Source organism: Eurytemora carolleeae, unplaced genomic scaffold, assembly GCF_000591075.1.
Source record: "Eurytemora carolleeae unplaced genomic scaffold, Eaff_2.0 scaffold161, whole genome shotgun sequence".
NCBI classification, from domain to species: Eukaryota; Metazoa; Arthropoda; class Copepoda; order Calanoida; family Temoridae; genus Eurytemora; species Eurytemora carolleeae.
This window is the reverse complement of record NW_019396085.1, coordinates 317,692-334,009: the sequence shown is the minus strand read 5'-3', so window position 1 is coordinate 334,009 and position 16,318 is coordinate 317,692. Positions and strand designations below refer to the sequence as shown.

Sequence of the window (16,318 nt, the reverse complement as noted above, 5' to 3'; positions counted from 1 at the left end):
CTTAGAGAACTAAATATACAGTTCAACTACTCTGAGAGAACTAAATAAACAGTTCAGCTACTCGTAGAGAACTAAATATACAGTCAAATTACTCTTAGAGAACTTAAAATACAGTTCAGTTATTCTTAGAGAACTATATACAGTTCAGCTATTTTTAGAGAACTAAATATATTGCTCAGCTCTCTTAGTGTGAACAAAATATACAGTTCAGCTCTCTTAGAGAACTATTTATATAGTTTAGCTACTCTTAGAGGACTAAATATACAATTCAACAACTCATAGAGAACTATATAGTAAATATACTAGCTACAATATTGAAGTCCTTGTATAGACCAGCTTATAGTTATAGTTTTAAAGTCCTTGTATAGACCTTTTAGGTATAATATTGAAGAACTTGTAAAGACCTGCTACGTATAAAATTGAAGTCCTTGTAAAGACCTGCTAAGTATAAGTATTGTAGTCCTTTTGTACCTACCTAGTAAAAGACCGGAGACAAGGCAACAATTCATCTCTTACTTTATCCCTGTCCGTCAAAACAATCTTATAAAATAAAGCTCTTCACTCATATATATATATATATATATCAACTGGAGCGAAGTAAAAAGTAAAAGATAATCTCCGTCCACATACACAATGTTAGGTTACAGCAAATAGATTCTAGTACAATAGATGGCAACGTAGAATTTGTACACTCTCAGTACAGTTGTATTCTGTCGTCACAAGTGTCAATTCAGTTTTTGTGTCCGACACAATCATCAATAGTAGTAATAATTTTAGAATAAAGTGCTTTTCTTACAATAAAATAAGTGCAATTTTATGTGTTCTTTAGTTTTTGTTTTTACACTTTTTTATTTAATCTTGGAAAACATGTCAACTAATTTGAGAAAATTTCGTTTTCCTTGTTATATTTGACAGTTGTGACGTAGTGTATAATTGGGTAATTTCTCTGTTGCCACCTATTGTATTTAATAATCTATTTGGGTTACAGTTTATTACAGTATAATTGTTATTTTTAGATCTACAAGCCTAAAATTGGGCTCATTGAATCAGAAACTGTACACCACTTCAACTAAATATAAATAATTATATTTTTATGCCAAGCGCGGGAAAAGGTGGGATTAATTATAAATACTACTATAAACCTTGCCAGTGGACAACTCCAGGTTCTCCAGCAATTCTTTATCATTAAGAAAAGACCTCCCCGGCCCCATTTAGGATCTCGATCAAAGCATCATTATTATCAATTAAGGTTAATTTTCATTTACAATTTTGTAGCATAACAATAAAATGTATTCCTTTAGACCAAGGTATATACACTAATGGTAGGGTAGGGGAATAGGATTTACTGCATTCGGACTGCAGGCTAGAAGCTAGTTTTAATAAAACAAAAACAAAATTGTAAACCAAGGGCAGGATATTGTTATTAAACCTAGTATCGGAAACCTGGTTACAGAAGTGGGGTTATAGGAATGTTGCAGTTTCCAAACTTTTTGTTACGAAATGTTATATTCCCTTTTTAGTGTGTATCTCTGAAATCAAAACCCCCATAAGAGAGTCCTTCAATAATAATATTTTCATGATTACTGAGATTACTGAGACTAAGTTTAAATTTTGCTCCGAAAAAAAATCAGCTGACCCCCCCCCCCCTGTTGAGAGCTGTAAATGTAGACAGTTTGTGCACAACATAAATTAGGAAATATACAGCAATATACAGCTGTCTAGTAAATCCTGTCCAGGCTACATGGGTGGGCCGGTCCACGTCAATGCTGTATCCTGTCCAGCCTACATGGGTGGGCCGGTCCACGTCAATGCTGTATCCTGTCCAGGCTAAATGGGTGGGCCGGTCCACGTCAATGCTGTATCCTGTCCAGGCTAAATGGGTGGGCCGGTCCACGTCAATGCTGTATCCTGTCTAATTTATCTGTTAGTGAGATACACAAAAATATTGATTACTGGGTTATTGACCAAAACGAATCAATTTTCTAATTTGAAAAAGATTGTTTCCTAAGATGTTCACTGCCTCTATCTGCTGACTTGCTACAGTTTAGGATAGGTATAAAGATGTTACTGAGATATCATCTTTGTTTTAGAATAACAACATAAAATGAATAAATTTGGATATTTTTCTATTTCCAGCATAGTTATATAGCATTGAAATTTTTGGAAATACATAGACTCCAGAGTCAGGGTTTACTCTGCTTAAAGCTTTCAAATCTCAGTTTTGGGTCCATTCATAAGATTTAGGACAGAAAAAATAAGCCATGTTGACGTGTATTAGACACAGTCAAACCTACTGACAAATACACAAACATTAATGTATAAATGTAAATTGACATCGCCGTGATCCAAAAATTCAATTAGGGATTTGTATTTTTCGTCTTTGATATACAGTTGACCTTTTTAGTACTTTTGCTTTTTTTTGCATTTTTCTGATTGCTTAAAATCCCATTTGATAAGGGTCTTTAGCCTGCATGGAGGGCTGATTGAAAAGTTTTATAAGAGGTAAAGAAGATTTTCAATTAACAAATTAGAGCAATTTATTAAACGTTGTTCCAGGAACAAACTTTAATAACAATATGGATTTTTTGGCACATATTTTGGACTTATTTTGGCACATATTTTGGCACAAATTTTGAACTCATTTCGGCAAATACATTGGACTCATTTCGGCACATATTTTAAACTCTTTTAGGCACATATTTTGAACTCATTCCGGCACATATTTTGAACTCATTTTGGCACATATTTTCAACTCATTTTGGCCCATATTTTTGACTCATTTCGGCACATATTTTGGACTCATTTCGTCACATATTTTTGACTCATTTCGGCATATATTTTGAACTCATTTCGGCACATATTTTGAACTCATTTTGGCACAAATTTTAAACTCATATCGGCGCATATTTTTGATCAATTTCGGCACATATTTTGAACTCATTTTGGCACATATTTTAAACTCATTTCAGCACATATTTTTGACTCATTTCGGCACATATTTTGAACTTATTTCGGCACATATTTTGAACTTATTTCGGCACATATTTTGAACTCATTTAAAAATAATAAATATTCAAATTAAGTTACGGACTTGTTTAAAGAAGCAATCATTGGAATATGTTAATTTTGATTGAAAACGAGTAAAATTACTAACTTCCTAACTCATTAAACTTAAAGATGTAAAAACGTAGATAGGATGGTAAAAAGAAACAGCCTTAAACTTGAAAATGTTAAACTCCAGCTATTTTTATTTGTTTTTTTAATTGGTTTTTGTAAAAAATTAAGAATAACAACATTCATCATTGAGTTCGAAGACTCCGAGGACAATAGAGTTCGAGGCCAATAGAGTTCGAGGACAATAGAGTTCGAGGCCAATAGAATTCAAGGACAATAGAGTTTGAGGACATTACAGTTCGAGGCCAATAGGGTTCGAGGACAATAGAGTTCGAGGACAATAGAGTTCGAGGACAATAGAGTTCGAGGACAATAGAGTTCGAGGCCAATAGAGTTCGAGGCCAATAGAGTTCGAGGCCAATAGAATTCGAGGCCAATAGAGTTCAAGGACAATAGAGTTCGAGGCCAATAGAATTCGAGGCCAATAGAGTTCAAGGACAATAGAGTTCGAGGACAATAGAGTTTGAGGACTCAGAGGACAGTGTCTGAGACATGCATTGACTGAAAGATGGAGCCGTAATTATATGGAATTTTATGTATCTATACATTTTTCAAAATGTATAATATTGCTAAAATAATATTTAAACAAAGTTGATTTCCTAACAATTCTTTCTATATTCCACAGCAGACTGTCAGGTTCCCTAACACATTCCATGATTGATAACGAATTGTTAGATATTTCTAACTCATTCTAAATTTAATATTTCAAACTGTTAGATATTTCAGTATTTCTTGGATATTTCGAACAGTTCAATATTTTTAACTTTTTATGAATTGTTATATACATTATAAACTAACCTGGCATCCAAACTGCCCATCATAACCTCTCGTTGAAACGTTTCTTCTCCCAAACTTCTTTTTCCAGAGTTCCTAAAAAAGATTACATTTACCAGATTTTCGTGCTTGGATTGCTATGTTTTTAAAAATGGAAATATCTAAAATTATCATTTGATTGAAACAAATATTGTATACAAACATGCTAAGTTAGCAAGTAACTATTTATTCATGAAATATAACTTACTAAGTTAGAAAGTAATTATCTGTTTGTGAAATAGAACCTACTACGTTAGTAAGTAATTTTTTTGTTTATAAAATATACCTTACTAAGTTAGTAATTAATTATTTATTTATGAAATATAACGAAGACAAACAAAATTAAGCATGTTTCAGGAGAAAATATTTTTGAAAGGTTTGGAACCAAGCTTTTCCTGGAGATCTGTACATTATTCATAAAGGCGTTCACGTAATTTCATGTGACCCTCGGTCGGAGTCCTCCAATCTCCATACAAAGATAGTTTCGCCTGATTTACAACGGTACCCTTGAAACCTTATTCTGATAAGTTTCTCCATTGGTTCTTATAAGCAAGAAATGAGCAAGTCTCTTTCACAGAAAAAAAAACGCAAATGAAAATAAACCATTTGAAAAAACATAAACATTTAAATCTAATTCATACTTCAGAAAAAGTTTTCAATGGCACCTTTCTAAATCGAGGTTTGCCATATTTGAATGGAGGGTTACTTGAAATTACGCTTACAGTCTCTTTACCAAACTAGAAACTTTTTTTTTTTTTGTTTTGTTTTTATACATTTAATAAATCTTTTTACCGTAGTATATAAATACAGATTCCATTCAACCCTTTCTTTGACCCAGTGTCAGTGCTTAGAATCAGTTTTCCTATAATTTAAACAAATTCACATTTTGCAAACCCTACAAGTAAAGAAATGTACTGTTGCACGTTATCAAAATGTCATAAATTTGTTAAACTTTTTTATCATAAAAGTTATATTTAAACTAAAATTTTTCAATGATTGAAAAAATGTCTGAAATATTTATCTTAAAATTTTTATTCTTTGCACAATTTTTTAATACAGTGAGACCCATACAACTGTGAAATAGATTATTAGACTCAAGGTTGTAATGCAAGGATAGTTATTTCATAGGTGTATGCATCTTTTGTACTGCAGTGTACTGTCTCTGGGCGCAAATGTAAGCACAAGACGGATGTCGAAGCCTGGCATGGGAACCATCTTTCACATAAAAAATCAATGAAATATTCTGGTCATAGGAAACTATTATGTGAATTATCAAAATTTAATGCTTTTAACTTCCTCGGATACTAAACCAACACTGCATGCATCTATTATTGTTTACAAATTCCGCCCAGAGAGAACTGGTTTCAATATGTACGCAGAGTACACTCAACTGCAATTAACTTTCCTTGCATTACTACCTTGCTTAGACTCAAGTTTTGATTTTAAATAATTCACTAAATATTAAACACAGCATTTTTCAGAGACAAATTTTATATAATAAGTTGAGTTCCAAGCTTACTGTTTAACTTTCGGTTTTAAACCAACATTGAATACACATAAAACACATACGATTGCTTGAGTATCTTATATTCCACAGTTTAATGTTTCTGATAAACATTACCAACACTTTTGAACCCTTTTAAAAACGCACACAATCTAAAATAAGTCAAAACGTAGCACATCATTTTTAATGTTCGAATATTGTATTTTTTATATTTCTTACTATTTTTCCTGTTCGTGTTTCTGGAAAAATCCACCAATCCTAATACATCCTCCTTGCTCTTGCTGCAGGATCCATAGATTAATAAAAATAACAGATAGTACAGAACACTAGATCATTAGACTTATCTTTTTCAAGTTTTAGGGGTTATCGTTCACAATAACCCTGAGGCAGAAACCAAAATGAGTTACTCGCATGCTCTCTCTCTGTCTTGTAATTAAACGCGGCATTCGCGTAACTTCTTCATGGGTTTTTGTCTGAGGGTTACAGTGAACGAAAAACCTTTAAATCTTGAAAAGACGATATTTAGTGTTATTTATGTATTTTTATTATTCTATGGTAAAATCAATATCAAATCAGTATCAAATTCAACACACAAAAAAATGATAAGCACAAAAATTACTCATCATGACAAATCAGATATTTGTCGATACGCACCATTTTCAAGCATTTAAAAGCATTAATGAAAACATTATTACTTTATTTTAAAGTATATATAAATATTATATAATATAAGGGCGCTTTGTGCCCAGTTTTTATTTCATTTTTTTTGTTGCTCTAAAAACAAAAAGTTTTTTTTAATGAAAAATCTAAGTTTTTAAATTCTGACTATCCATTAACCTTGCCTCAGGTTACGTGAGGCCCAAATAAGATTGGACCGGATCGGTTGAGCCGTGTTAACGTGTAAATTGGATACAAAAAACAAACCAACGAGCATAAAATATGTATGGATAAACATATCCGATTATAAAATTAATATTTGTTTATGAACCAAAAAACCTTACTTTCCTACTTAAAATATTATGATAAAATATCTTTAATTTATCAAATTTGAATTTGATAAATGTAAAAATCAATCACAGCATCACAAACTGCACACAGATTATGGAACAGAGGTTTCCGAGCTGAAAACTTATGGATATTGAGAACGATGCTTGATCTCCTATTTTTATTAATCTCAAGATTAATCTAATCTTTAGTTTGTATTCAGAAAAGTGTACAAAATTCAACTAAAGAGGGGTAAGCAGAATCTCAAGCAGACATTAATCAGATGCCGGTAAATTTGATATTTTGCCCACCATTTAATAAGAAAACTCTCATTAGTCGGAATCGGGTAGGTATAACCCAAAGAGAATAGAATATATTAGAGTGGAATTTAAACAATCCCTCGGTATGAAATTTGTCAGTCCCTTTCGGCCTGAAAGGGAGTTCAAAGTGTACAATTTATGTAAATGTTCACAAATTATACGCATTACATCACACTAATACAGTATGATCCCTGGACATATCCATTCCAATTTCTATGTTTTATAAAATTGTTGAATAACTTTAACCTGTGTATCGTCGTTTGTAAAGTGAATTTAATAAGAAAACTTTTCTATAAAATGAGGTTTTGCAGGGCTCAAAAGGTTATATAGCTCAAATGTGTAAAGTACACCCGCAGTTTGGAAACAGTACAACAAAATGGCCGTTTTACACATTTTTCGAGTAAATTCCACTCTATTATATTCTATTCTCTTTGGGTATATCCCAAAAGAGAGAAAAAGAGCGAGTTGAGCATAAATGAAAAGTCTCCACAGTGGATATTCAGATTAAGCAATCCATGTTAATAGGGTATCGTATCCAATTCTAAACGCCAACTTACTTTCAGAAATTATATTTTGATTTTTTCCTACCGTGGTTCTCCAGGGTTCTCTTGCGGCTAAACAAAAAATAGTTCGAATATATTTTATGTTTTGTTTAAATCTGACAGTTTTAATAAAATCTTAATTTTAAACCTTTTTCGATATTTTACAGGTGTATTTTGTAGAGGATGGGGGGGGGGGTTGATTTTGAAATTTAGTGATGTAAAATTTCACAATAATATAACCATAAACAAATATTTTCGAAAAAATCTGTCAAAGATAAAAAACCATTTTTATCATTTACCACGGTTTTTGTCCATCCTTGGATCTCTATGGGGGTCCTCCCCCCCCCCGAGGATAAAGGGGGACGCCCCCCCCGCCCAGGGGGTAGGGGATAAGAGTTAATACCTGGTAGTAGAAGAGTAAACTTCTCGCAAGATCACTTTTAAATAAATAATCCAGATCATCCAACATTGCAGGATCAGCAAACATGAAATCCATCAGTTCATGGCGCAGCATTCGGCTCACCTGTAATAAACAAAAATAACTTTAGATTTGATGAAAAAAATATAATCAGTCATTTTCAAGTAGTCTTTCAATCTTTCTTTAGCAACCTGGAAAGTTATCTATTTCTCCCCATCTCTTTTTTGAAGCCTTCTCTTTCCTTTTCTTAACTTATCTTACCTTTCTGTCAAATCTTTCCTGTCCGCCGTGTCTTTCCTGTCCGCCTTAACTTACCTGTCCGTCTAATCTTTCCTGTCTGCCTTATCTTACCTGTCCGACTAATCTTTCCTGTCCGCCTTTTCTTACCTGTCTGCCTTATCTTTCCTGTCCGCCGTGTTTTTCCTGTCTGCCTTAATTTTCCTGTCAGCCGTGTCTTTCCTGTCTGCCTTAATTTTCCTGTCCGCTTTATCTTACCTGGACGTCTAATCTTTCATGTCTGTCTTATCTTACCTGTCCGGCTAATCTTCCCTGTCCACCTTATCTTTTCTGTCCGTCTAATCTTTCCTGTCTGCCTTTTCTTACTTGTCCGGCTTACCTTTCCTGTCCGCCTTAATTTTCCTGTCCGCCTTAGCTTACCTGTCCGTTTAATCTTTCCTGTCTGCCTTTTAATTACTTGTCAGGCTAATCTTTCCTGTCCGCCTTATATTAAATGTCCACCTTCTCTTAATTCGTCACTGTATTTTTCCTTGCCTTATCTTACCTGTCCTATAACTAGGAAAGCGAACTCCTGCATAGGATCTATTTCTCCCCGCCTGGCTTTCCTCTCCGCCTCCTCTCTCTTCTTCTGGATTTCTTCCGGGCTCAGCATCGGAACCTAGGGGTATTGTTTAATCGTTTTTGTTAGTTTTTTGTTCTTTTGTTGTTCGATTTTTTTCGTTTTTGGTTTGTTTATGGTTCTTAGAAGTTTTTTTATGAAGATTTTTTCTCAAGTTCAGATTTAAAATTTATTCTAGATTAAGAAATTCAAATGATTAAACAATTGCTCTTTTTACAATTTTTGACCCTAAAAGAAAATATATGCAAAAAATGAAGCAAAAACGAATGTGTTTTTTGTTTTAATTTCGATTTCTTTCAGGATAAAAATTTTGCAAAGTTTATCAAAGCATTCTTTAACCGAATACAGATTTCAAGTTTGGGAAGTTTTATTATTTGGTATTTTTTTCATAGCAAAACAATTAACAACACAACCTAGAGCTGTTGAATTATTATTATTATAAACAAAATTTTGGTATCTTTTATTTTTGAAGTGCTTTGGTAAATTCGACATTCCATGACAAATTTCGAGATACTTTGGTAAATTCGATATAAATATCAAAATTATATCGAAATTCGATAAAAATAACAAAATAAAAATCTTTTGGTAAATTCGGTATGAATATTAAAAAAAATCTAAATACTTTGGTAAATTCAATATATACATACATATATCAAAATAATTTCGAAATACTTGATAAATTCGATAAAAATAACAAAATATTTTTGATTTAACATTTTCGATTTGATAGCTTAACCCTTATTTATACACCTAGGATCGAAAATGATTAAAGAAAATCAAATAATCTAAGTCTATTTCAATACAAGGCATCAGAATGAAAAGATAGGATTTGAAATTTGAGTTTATGGCAAGGACTTAATTCCTCTGAAGATGAATCAAATATCCTTTCTAGGCCCTGCACAGGCTATTTAAACAAGCCAGAATTAAAATTATTAGACTTTATATTGTTATTTTTTAAACCTCTTTTTCTTACCATACTGAATTAGTTTTTGAGTTTCAATTCATTCTAAAATCTGAAAAAAGGTGTGAAGTATTTGTTTTTGTAATTCACATAAAAGAGAGTATAAATCCTAGAAATGGGAATCCTATAAATCCTAGAAATGGGAATCCTATAAATCCTAGAGATGGGAATCCTATAAATCCTAAAGATGGGAATCCTATAAATCCTAGAGATGGGAATCCTATAAATCCTAGAGATGGGAATTCTATAAATCCTAGAGATCGGAGTCCTATAAATCCTAGAGATGGGAATCCTATAAATCCTAGAGATGGGAATCCTATAAATCCTAGAGATGAGAATCCTATAAATCCTAGAGATGGGAATCCTATATAAATCCTAGAGATGGGAATTCTATATAAATCCTAGAGATGGGAATCCTATAAATCTTAGAGATGGGAATCCTATAAATCAAAGAGATGGGAATCCTATAAATCCTAGAGATGGGAATCCTATAAATCCTAGAGATGGGAATCCTATAAATCCTAGAGATGAGAATCCTATAAATAAGTGTTTTTACTGAATGAACAATTTTTTCGAACAAACTTTTGAAAAAAATGTCGTTTTTTAACAAAAAGAACGTTTTTACTGAACTAACGATTTTACAGAATGATCGTCCAATGAAAAAAATAGATGGTAAATGAACGATGATGTTTAGAATGAACGAAACCCCTTATTTCGAACAAACTCTACCTATCTAAACTATCTGAGCGAACTTTTCTCCCTTTTTGAATTTTATAGATAAGATCATAAGAATATGGTTATATTTAAAAAATATTAAAGATCAAATGTAACATTACTTGTTTAAAGTAAATGTTCTGTTTTTCCATTCTTCGTTTTAATTTTAATTCTTTAATTCAGATGTGCTCAGGCTTTCGAATACATCTGATAAGTTCTGATTGTAGATATTCTGATAAGTTCTGATTGTAGATATTCTGATAAGTTCTGATTGTAGATATTTTTCAATTTGTAATGTTCTTTGTGTAAAATGTTTTTTTCTAGTTTAAACAAATTATAATTTTTCCAGAATTTAGCGTAGGTCCATAATCTATTCCAAATAAGTATAAAAAATAAACTTATAAATATTACTAGAAAATGTAAAGTACATTAATTAATTAAAACCTTGTTTTTACGCAACTTGCGTTAATATGTATAAAAAATATTTTGAACGCTAATTAATGTTTTAATAGCATCATTTTCGCTGGATTTCACCCTTTTTGTCCCAGTCTTTAGCTACTACTGAGTTTATTTACCACTACAAACTATACAGAAGGACAAGGTAAATTTATAAAACTTCACTGGTGTGAGTTTGTTTTTATTTTACGCAAGAATATTAGAAAATCAAATTTATCTGATATTAGAAATTCATCGTAAACTGTTTAATGAAAGGAGTTAGAATTAAAAACATCAATGTACTTTAGTTTGGTGTTATATTAATGTTAAAATAATTTTCAAAAATCAAAAACACCATGTTTGTGCTTTTTTAACTCATGTATTTGCCTAAACACAGTGTTTAGTTTGTAAGTGTGTATTTTGGAAATGATGTACAATCCTTTAAGTTCCCCAAGTTTAATTACCCTGATATGAAAAGTTGTTTAATTGAGTAGAATTAGGTGTTTGTTCCCCTGGTGATGGTCGGTGGAAAACTGGTTTAATTTGTTTATTTTTACAACTTTATCCTGCGGATTTTTCATTATTGTGTCTGCAGTAGGTAGGGTTTCCAGCGGAAAAGGTAAATCGTTTCGCTAAAATTACGTATTCCGTTCACATACATTTTTTTGTGAAATTTTGCGGAAATGAGTTTCGCGAAAAAAACGAAAAATGCGATTTTTTCGGGAAATTTCGGCTATTTTGCAATTTTTCGTGAAATTGTCGCATTATTTTATTACGAAATCCAGCATGTTTTGCTTACTTTCGCAAAATTCGTTTTCACGAAAAATTGCGAAAATTTACGCGAAAGTTTTTGTTAGCTGGATACCCTAACTTTAGCTAAACATGTCAGGGATTCGTAGTTTCCATTCAATATATACATTCAATATATACATTCAATATATACAATATACATTCAATATATGCAATATACATTCAATATATACAATATACATGCTTTAACAGAGGCGCAACTGAGCTTTTTTGCTAGGGGAAGGGAGATAGAGCACATAGATCCAGACAACTTTGAAACAGGCTGGGGGGGTGTTTGTGTTAAAAAAAGATTTTTTTAAAATTTATAGGGTAGGGTACAGGGCGGAAAAAAGTCCGTTCTGTGAAAAAAAATCTAAAATAACCCATAATTTTTTTCTGACTAAAGCTACAAATCTAAAAACTATATATTTGAAAAGCCCTTGAAAAATGCATGTAGAAACATGTGTCACACTTTCATATTTGTTTGAAACAAAGAAAACTTTTTTTCTTCATTTTTTTGACCCTTTTTAGGCATTTTTTCCACCCTCCCTAGTACCCAAACTATTGAAGTTATCGGTCTAATTTTTTTTTCTTTCAGCTGGCCATGAAAAATTGGGCTATGAACATGCAATTCAACCCTATACCTATTCTCTAAGGACTTTTTCTAGATGAGGGGGGGCGGCTATACATAGATTCAGACTTCCCAGCCTTTATAGGGTTAAGATTGTTACATCTTTTCTGTTTTTGTATTCTTTGTAGATTCTCTAAAATGATTAAAAGTTTCCCCCCTGTCCAGATTGAATTGTTAAAAATAGAACTGTCTGCTTGATAAAAACATTAAATATATTAAGTAATAAATTCAAAAGATTATTAGATTTGCACACTGCTTAGCCACTGAAACCCCGTTTTATTTAAAGTACCGGCCCGCCTCTTAGGCAGCTAGAGCTAGCTGTACAGAGTACATGTATATGTCAACACGGGTAAGTACAACAAATAAATTATCTTCTTCTAGTCAGAGGATTGAGCATCTAATCTGAAGTGGTAATTTCCGGAATCTGGGCTTTTTCAAAACATCCTTGTTCCAACTTTACAGTCACTTCAAATCCAATCAGGTTTCCCTCGAGTGCTTAGTGCTCGGTAGGGTTTATATTTCTATCTATCTATTCAAATCTTATAATCAGATCAGATATCCACATGTAATGTTGCGGTAAAATTTTTAATTTCACTAAAAAAAGGTTGAAAATGTTCTCAATGTTTTGTTTAGCCCTTTCCCCAATATAAAAATATTACATATTTTTTAATCTCCCTTGACACTTAAACTCTGACTTTCTTTGAAACCCGATGTGGTGTGTGGCAAAGGCTCAGTTCCTTTGTATTTTTTAGTTGAAATTTTAATATTTCTAAATCATCACGAAAATATACATTTCAAATTCGTATCATTGATCATAATATCAATNCCCGAAAAAATTACTTATTTTTGATTATCTATCATTAATATTGATAATTATCCTTGTTCTATGTACCACTTAAAGACTGTGGTTTCTGTACGATAACACTGCCCGTATTTATAGATTTTGATAAAGTTTTGATCTCAACATTTTCCTCCCAGTAAACCAGTACATAAATGCTGATCAAACTATTTAATATTCAATAACAGTTGAAAAGCCGTAGACTAAGGATATACAAATTCTTCTATAGAATGGCAGGGAACGGAAAACAAGTGTCTGTAATTAAGGATGGAAACAATGAGGCAAGTTTTCCCTTATCTTGGTCCAACAGCTTCCAAAGTTCTCCTTTAGATTACAGTAACAACTGCGCACAACGATGCAGTTCAGACGTAAGAAGTAGTTTCAACTCCAGCTTTAATGGCAGTCACAGCTCTGGTTCCAATAGCAGTAACAAATCTGGTTTCAATAGTAGTCACAGCTCTGGTTTCAATAGCAGTAACAGTTTCAGCTTCAATACAGGTCATCACTCAAGTGGTCAAAGTAACAGTTGTTGGGGGAAATCTGGGAGCAGTTGGAACAGTTCTGGAAACTCTGGAAGCAATTTAATGAATTCCTCTAGATATTCTCCATGTTCCTGCACAGTGGATCCACCGCTCACCACAGGAAATGTTAAATTCTCTGGAATGAGTCTGGCCGATCTGACACAGGTGAGATTATTATTTTGCGTGCAACATATTTTTCATCAAATTTTCAGAGTGACTTATTTGGTCCTAAATAATGGTTGAGAATGAGATAGCGCTAAGTTGCTTAGCTAGATTTTTGAAAATTGCAATCCATTCAGATGTGCGTGGAAACCTGATGATGTTCACAGCACATGGTCAACTCTAAAATGAGAGACGGCTTTAGTAAGAATTAAGATTAAATGATTAGTGGTCTAGAAAAGGGTCGACCTAGCTCTATCCTTCATCATAAAATTTTCAGATCAGTTTTTTCTCGTTACATTAATGTTTGAATTTAGAGAGAACTTTCTAAGTAGCCTCTCATTGGACAAATTCGAACCAATCAGGAGCCAGCCTCAATCGGGTTTTACTTAAACTTGAGTCTCTGATTAAGCCGGGTTTTAGTTAGGTTTAAGTTTTTAAAATCTCAGCTCAGGATTATTATTAACTTGATCTATTTAAGGTTACAATAAACCAGGAGATGGGTAAGTTTCAGCCCAGCTATGCCCTTGATCTCACCCAAGGGGCCCTTAACCTTTCTGGTTCAAGAAGATGAGTCCGTAGAAGAAACTAAGCGTATCTGGGTCCCGAATGGGTCATTCTACTGTGTTACTGGTCCAAGAATCATTCCAAGAAATGAGTCTCGTTAGGCTTGTTCTGATTCCTTCTATGTCAAAACATGTTTAACTAGCCTACGATATGAATCAAATTCAAAACCACTGCCTGGCACTTTAATTCATTCATTTAACGTACTGTCCTGGTTTGCCATACACGTCTGTGCGTGTACAGTACAGCTTGCATTAGCTCGTTAAATCTGTTATAATTGTATTGAATATTGTTTAAATAAAAAAATGAAAATTACAAATGTATTAAATATCTTGTCTGCTTGTTGTCTGACAGGTGACAAACAAACAGACAGACAAACAAGCGAAATATATATATTTAAGTAGATTAATACGAAGTTGTCATCAGTAAGTTTAAGACGCAACTCCATTGTGTCACTTATGTATTTTGCTTTCAGCACGCAATTTCGTCAAAAAAAAGCAAGAGAATCATCTGTTACGCGGATTTCCTAGCATTCGCATAAATATTAAGGAAGTTATGAAAGGTTAAAGTTTGTCTTTAAAAATCATATCGAAAAATGTGATAGGTAAAAGAAGTCAGGTCAACTTTTATATCACATTTACGGTAAGAACCAGAAAACTGTAGAATAGGAAGACCAAACAATGATCAAGTGAATTTGATGGTGGTAGTGGTACAAAGCAAATCTTTTTACCAGGAACTTTATAAGTTTTTATTAAGTGAAATATGTGTTTAAACTTTTAAAATGTTTTTTTTGACTGATAAAAGTCGTCTTTCTATTCCAGAGTTTTCTGATTCCAACCGTTTTTTTTTGAAAAGTTAGATAACTTCAATTAAAATTGTAATTTTGCATATTTCAATCATATTCATAACATCTTATTAATTAAAAGAGATCTCGAGGAAAACAATTTTTATTTTATTACCATTAATTGTTATTTAATTATGATGTATTTTTCAGCCGCGTTTCTTACATGATAATATCCCAGTGTTTTGCGCATCGACTGCAGCAGTTTCCCTTTTTATAGCAACTTTTTTAAAACAAGTCTTTGAGTTACTTTTGAGTCTTACTCTTACGGTAAGGCCTCATTTTATGTTTTATATCCATTTTTACTTATTTTATATCAGTTTTTACTTATTTTATATCCGTTTTTTATTTATTTTATATCCGTTTTTACTTATTTTATATCCGTTTTTTATTTATTTTATATCCATTTTTACTTATTTTATATCCGTTTTTACTTATTTTATATCCGTTTTTACTTATTTTATATCAGTTTTTACTTATTTTATATCCATTTTTACTTATTTTATATCCGTTTTTACTTATTTTATATCCATTTTTACTTATTTTATATCAGTTTTTACTTATTTTATATCCATTTTTTATTTATTTTTATCCGTTTTTACTTAGATATGCTCAGAAATGGCGAAGACTTTGCAATTCCACGATTAAAGTACCAGTATTTAAAATCACATCCTCTTTTTATTTTCCGAATCTATGGAATAAATTTAAACCAGTGTTTAAAAATAGTATTGTTAAGAGCTCAACGTTTTCCAGTAATTTAAAATCTTATTTTCTACACAAACTTGATGAAAGCTATAGCATAGATTGTAACTGTTATTTATGCACTGTTTAGTTTGCTTAAACCCAGGGTCTAAGTACAATACCTTCTTATGATATATTGCTTTGTTTATCAAGTGAATTTGATGGTGGTAGTGGTACAAAGCAAATAGTTTTACCAGTAACTTTATAAATTTTTAGTAAGTGAAAGGTGTGTTTAAACTTTTAAAATGCGGTCTCATGTTTTTTTTTGACTAATAAAAGTCGTCTTTCTATTCCAGAGCTTTCTGATTCCAACCGGTTTTTTTTGAAAAGTTAGATAATTTCAATTGGAATTGGAATTTTGCATATTTCAATCATATTCATAACATTTAATTAATGTAAAGAGCTCTAGAGAAAAACAAAAATGTTTTCAATTTAAAGGAATTGAGTCTTTGCCACTAACTCTGATTTTCTAATCCATATATCTATTTAACCCAATGTCGTAGACCTTATATA

General features: G+C 32.1%; 2 protein-coding genes across 4 annotated transcripts in view; one reads left to right on the top strand and one right to left on the bottom strand.

Moving 5' to 3' along the window:
- Positions 1 to 9,644, bottom strand: part of LOC111718045 (dynein heavy chain 5, axonemal) — a 64,956-nt gene extending 55,312 nt beyond the window's left edge. The window contains exons 1-8 of the mRNA XM_023493533.1: positions 9,585 to 9,644; positions 8,537 to 8,650; positions 7,741 to 7,860; positions 7,384 to 7,409; positions 5,711 to 5,772; positions 4,780 to 4,849; positions 3,973 to 4,044; positions 3,711 to 3,815 (exon numbers count right to left, since the gene is read on the bottom strand). Coding sequence (XP_023349301.1) covers positions 3,711 to 3,815; positions 3,973 to 4,044; positions 4,780 to 4,849; positions 5,711 to 5,772; positions 7,384 to 7,409; positions 7,741 to 7,860; positions 8,537 to 8,650; positions 9,585 to 9,587 — 572 coding nt within the window. The 5' untranslated portion in view covers positions 9,588 to 9,644. The remainder of the gene's footprint in view (positions 1 to 3,710; positions 3,816 to 3,972; positions 4,045 to 4,779; positions 4,850 to 5,710; positions 5,773 to 7,383; positions 7,410 to 7,740; positions 7,861 to 8,536; positions 8,651 to 9,584) is intronic.
- Positions 9,645 to 12,195: 2,551 nt separating this feature from the next.
- Positions 12,196 to 14,533, top strand: LOC111718201 (protein rtoA). Of its 3 annotated transcripts, none has more exons than XR_002769006.1 (3): positions 12,196 to 12,622; positions 13,246 to 13,665; positions 14,141 to 14,533. XR_002769006.1 is itself a non-coding variant. In XM_023493742.1 (2 exons), exons 1-2 carry the CDS (start codon positions 13,210 to 13,212, stop codon positions 14,231 to 14,233), a joined length of 549 nt encoding a protein of 182 aa, XP_023349510.1. In that variant the 5' UTR covers positions 12,992 to 13,209; the 3' UTR covers positions 14,234 to 14,533. The 3 variants fall into 3 exon arrangements, 1 of the variants encoding a protein (XP_023349510.1); XR_002769004.1 differs by having other exon boundaries at positions 12,196 to 12,647; XM_023493742.1 differs by lacking the exon at positions 12,196 to 12,622 and having other exon boundaries at positions 12,992 to 13,665.
- Positions 14,534 to 16,318: the final 1,785 nt, after the last annotated feature.

Excerpts from the sequence above, each read along its gene's own strand:
- LOC111718201 (XM_023493742.1), top strand. The coding sequence starts at position 13,210 with ATGGCAGGGAACGGAAAACAAGTGTCTGTAATTAAGGATGGAAACAAT. Across the intron at positions 13,666-14,140 it reads GTCTGGCCGATCTGACACAG|GTTACAATAAACCAGGAGAT; the intron begins GTGAGATTATTA and ends GATCTATTTAAG.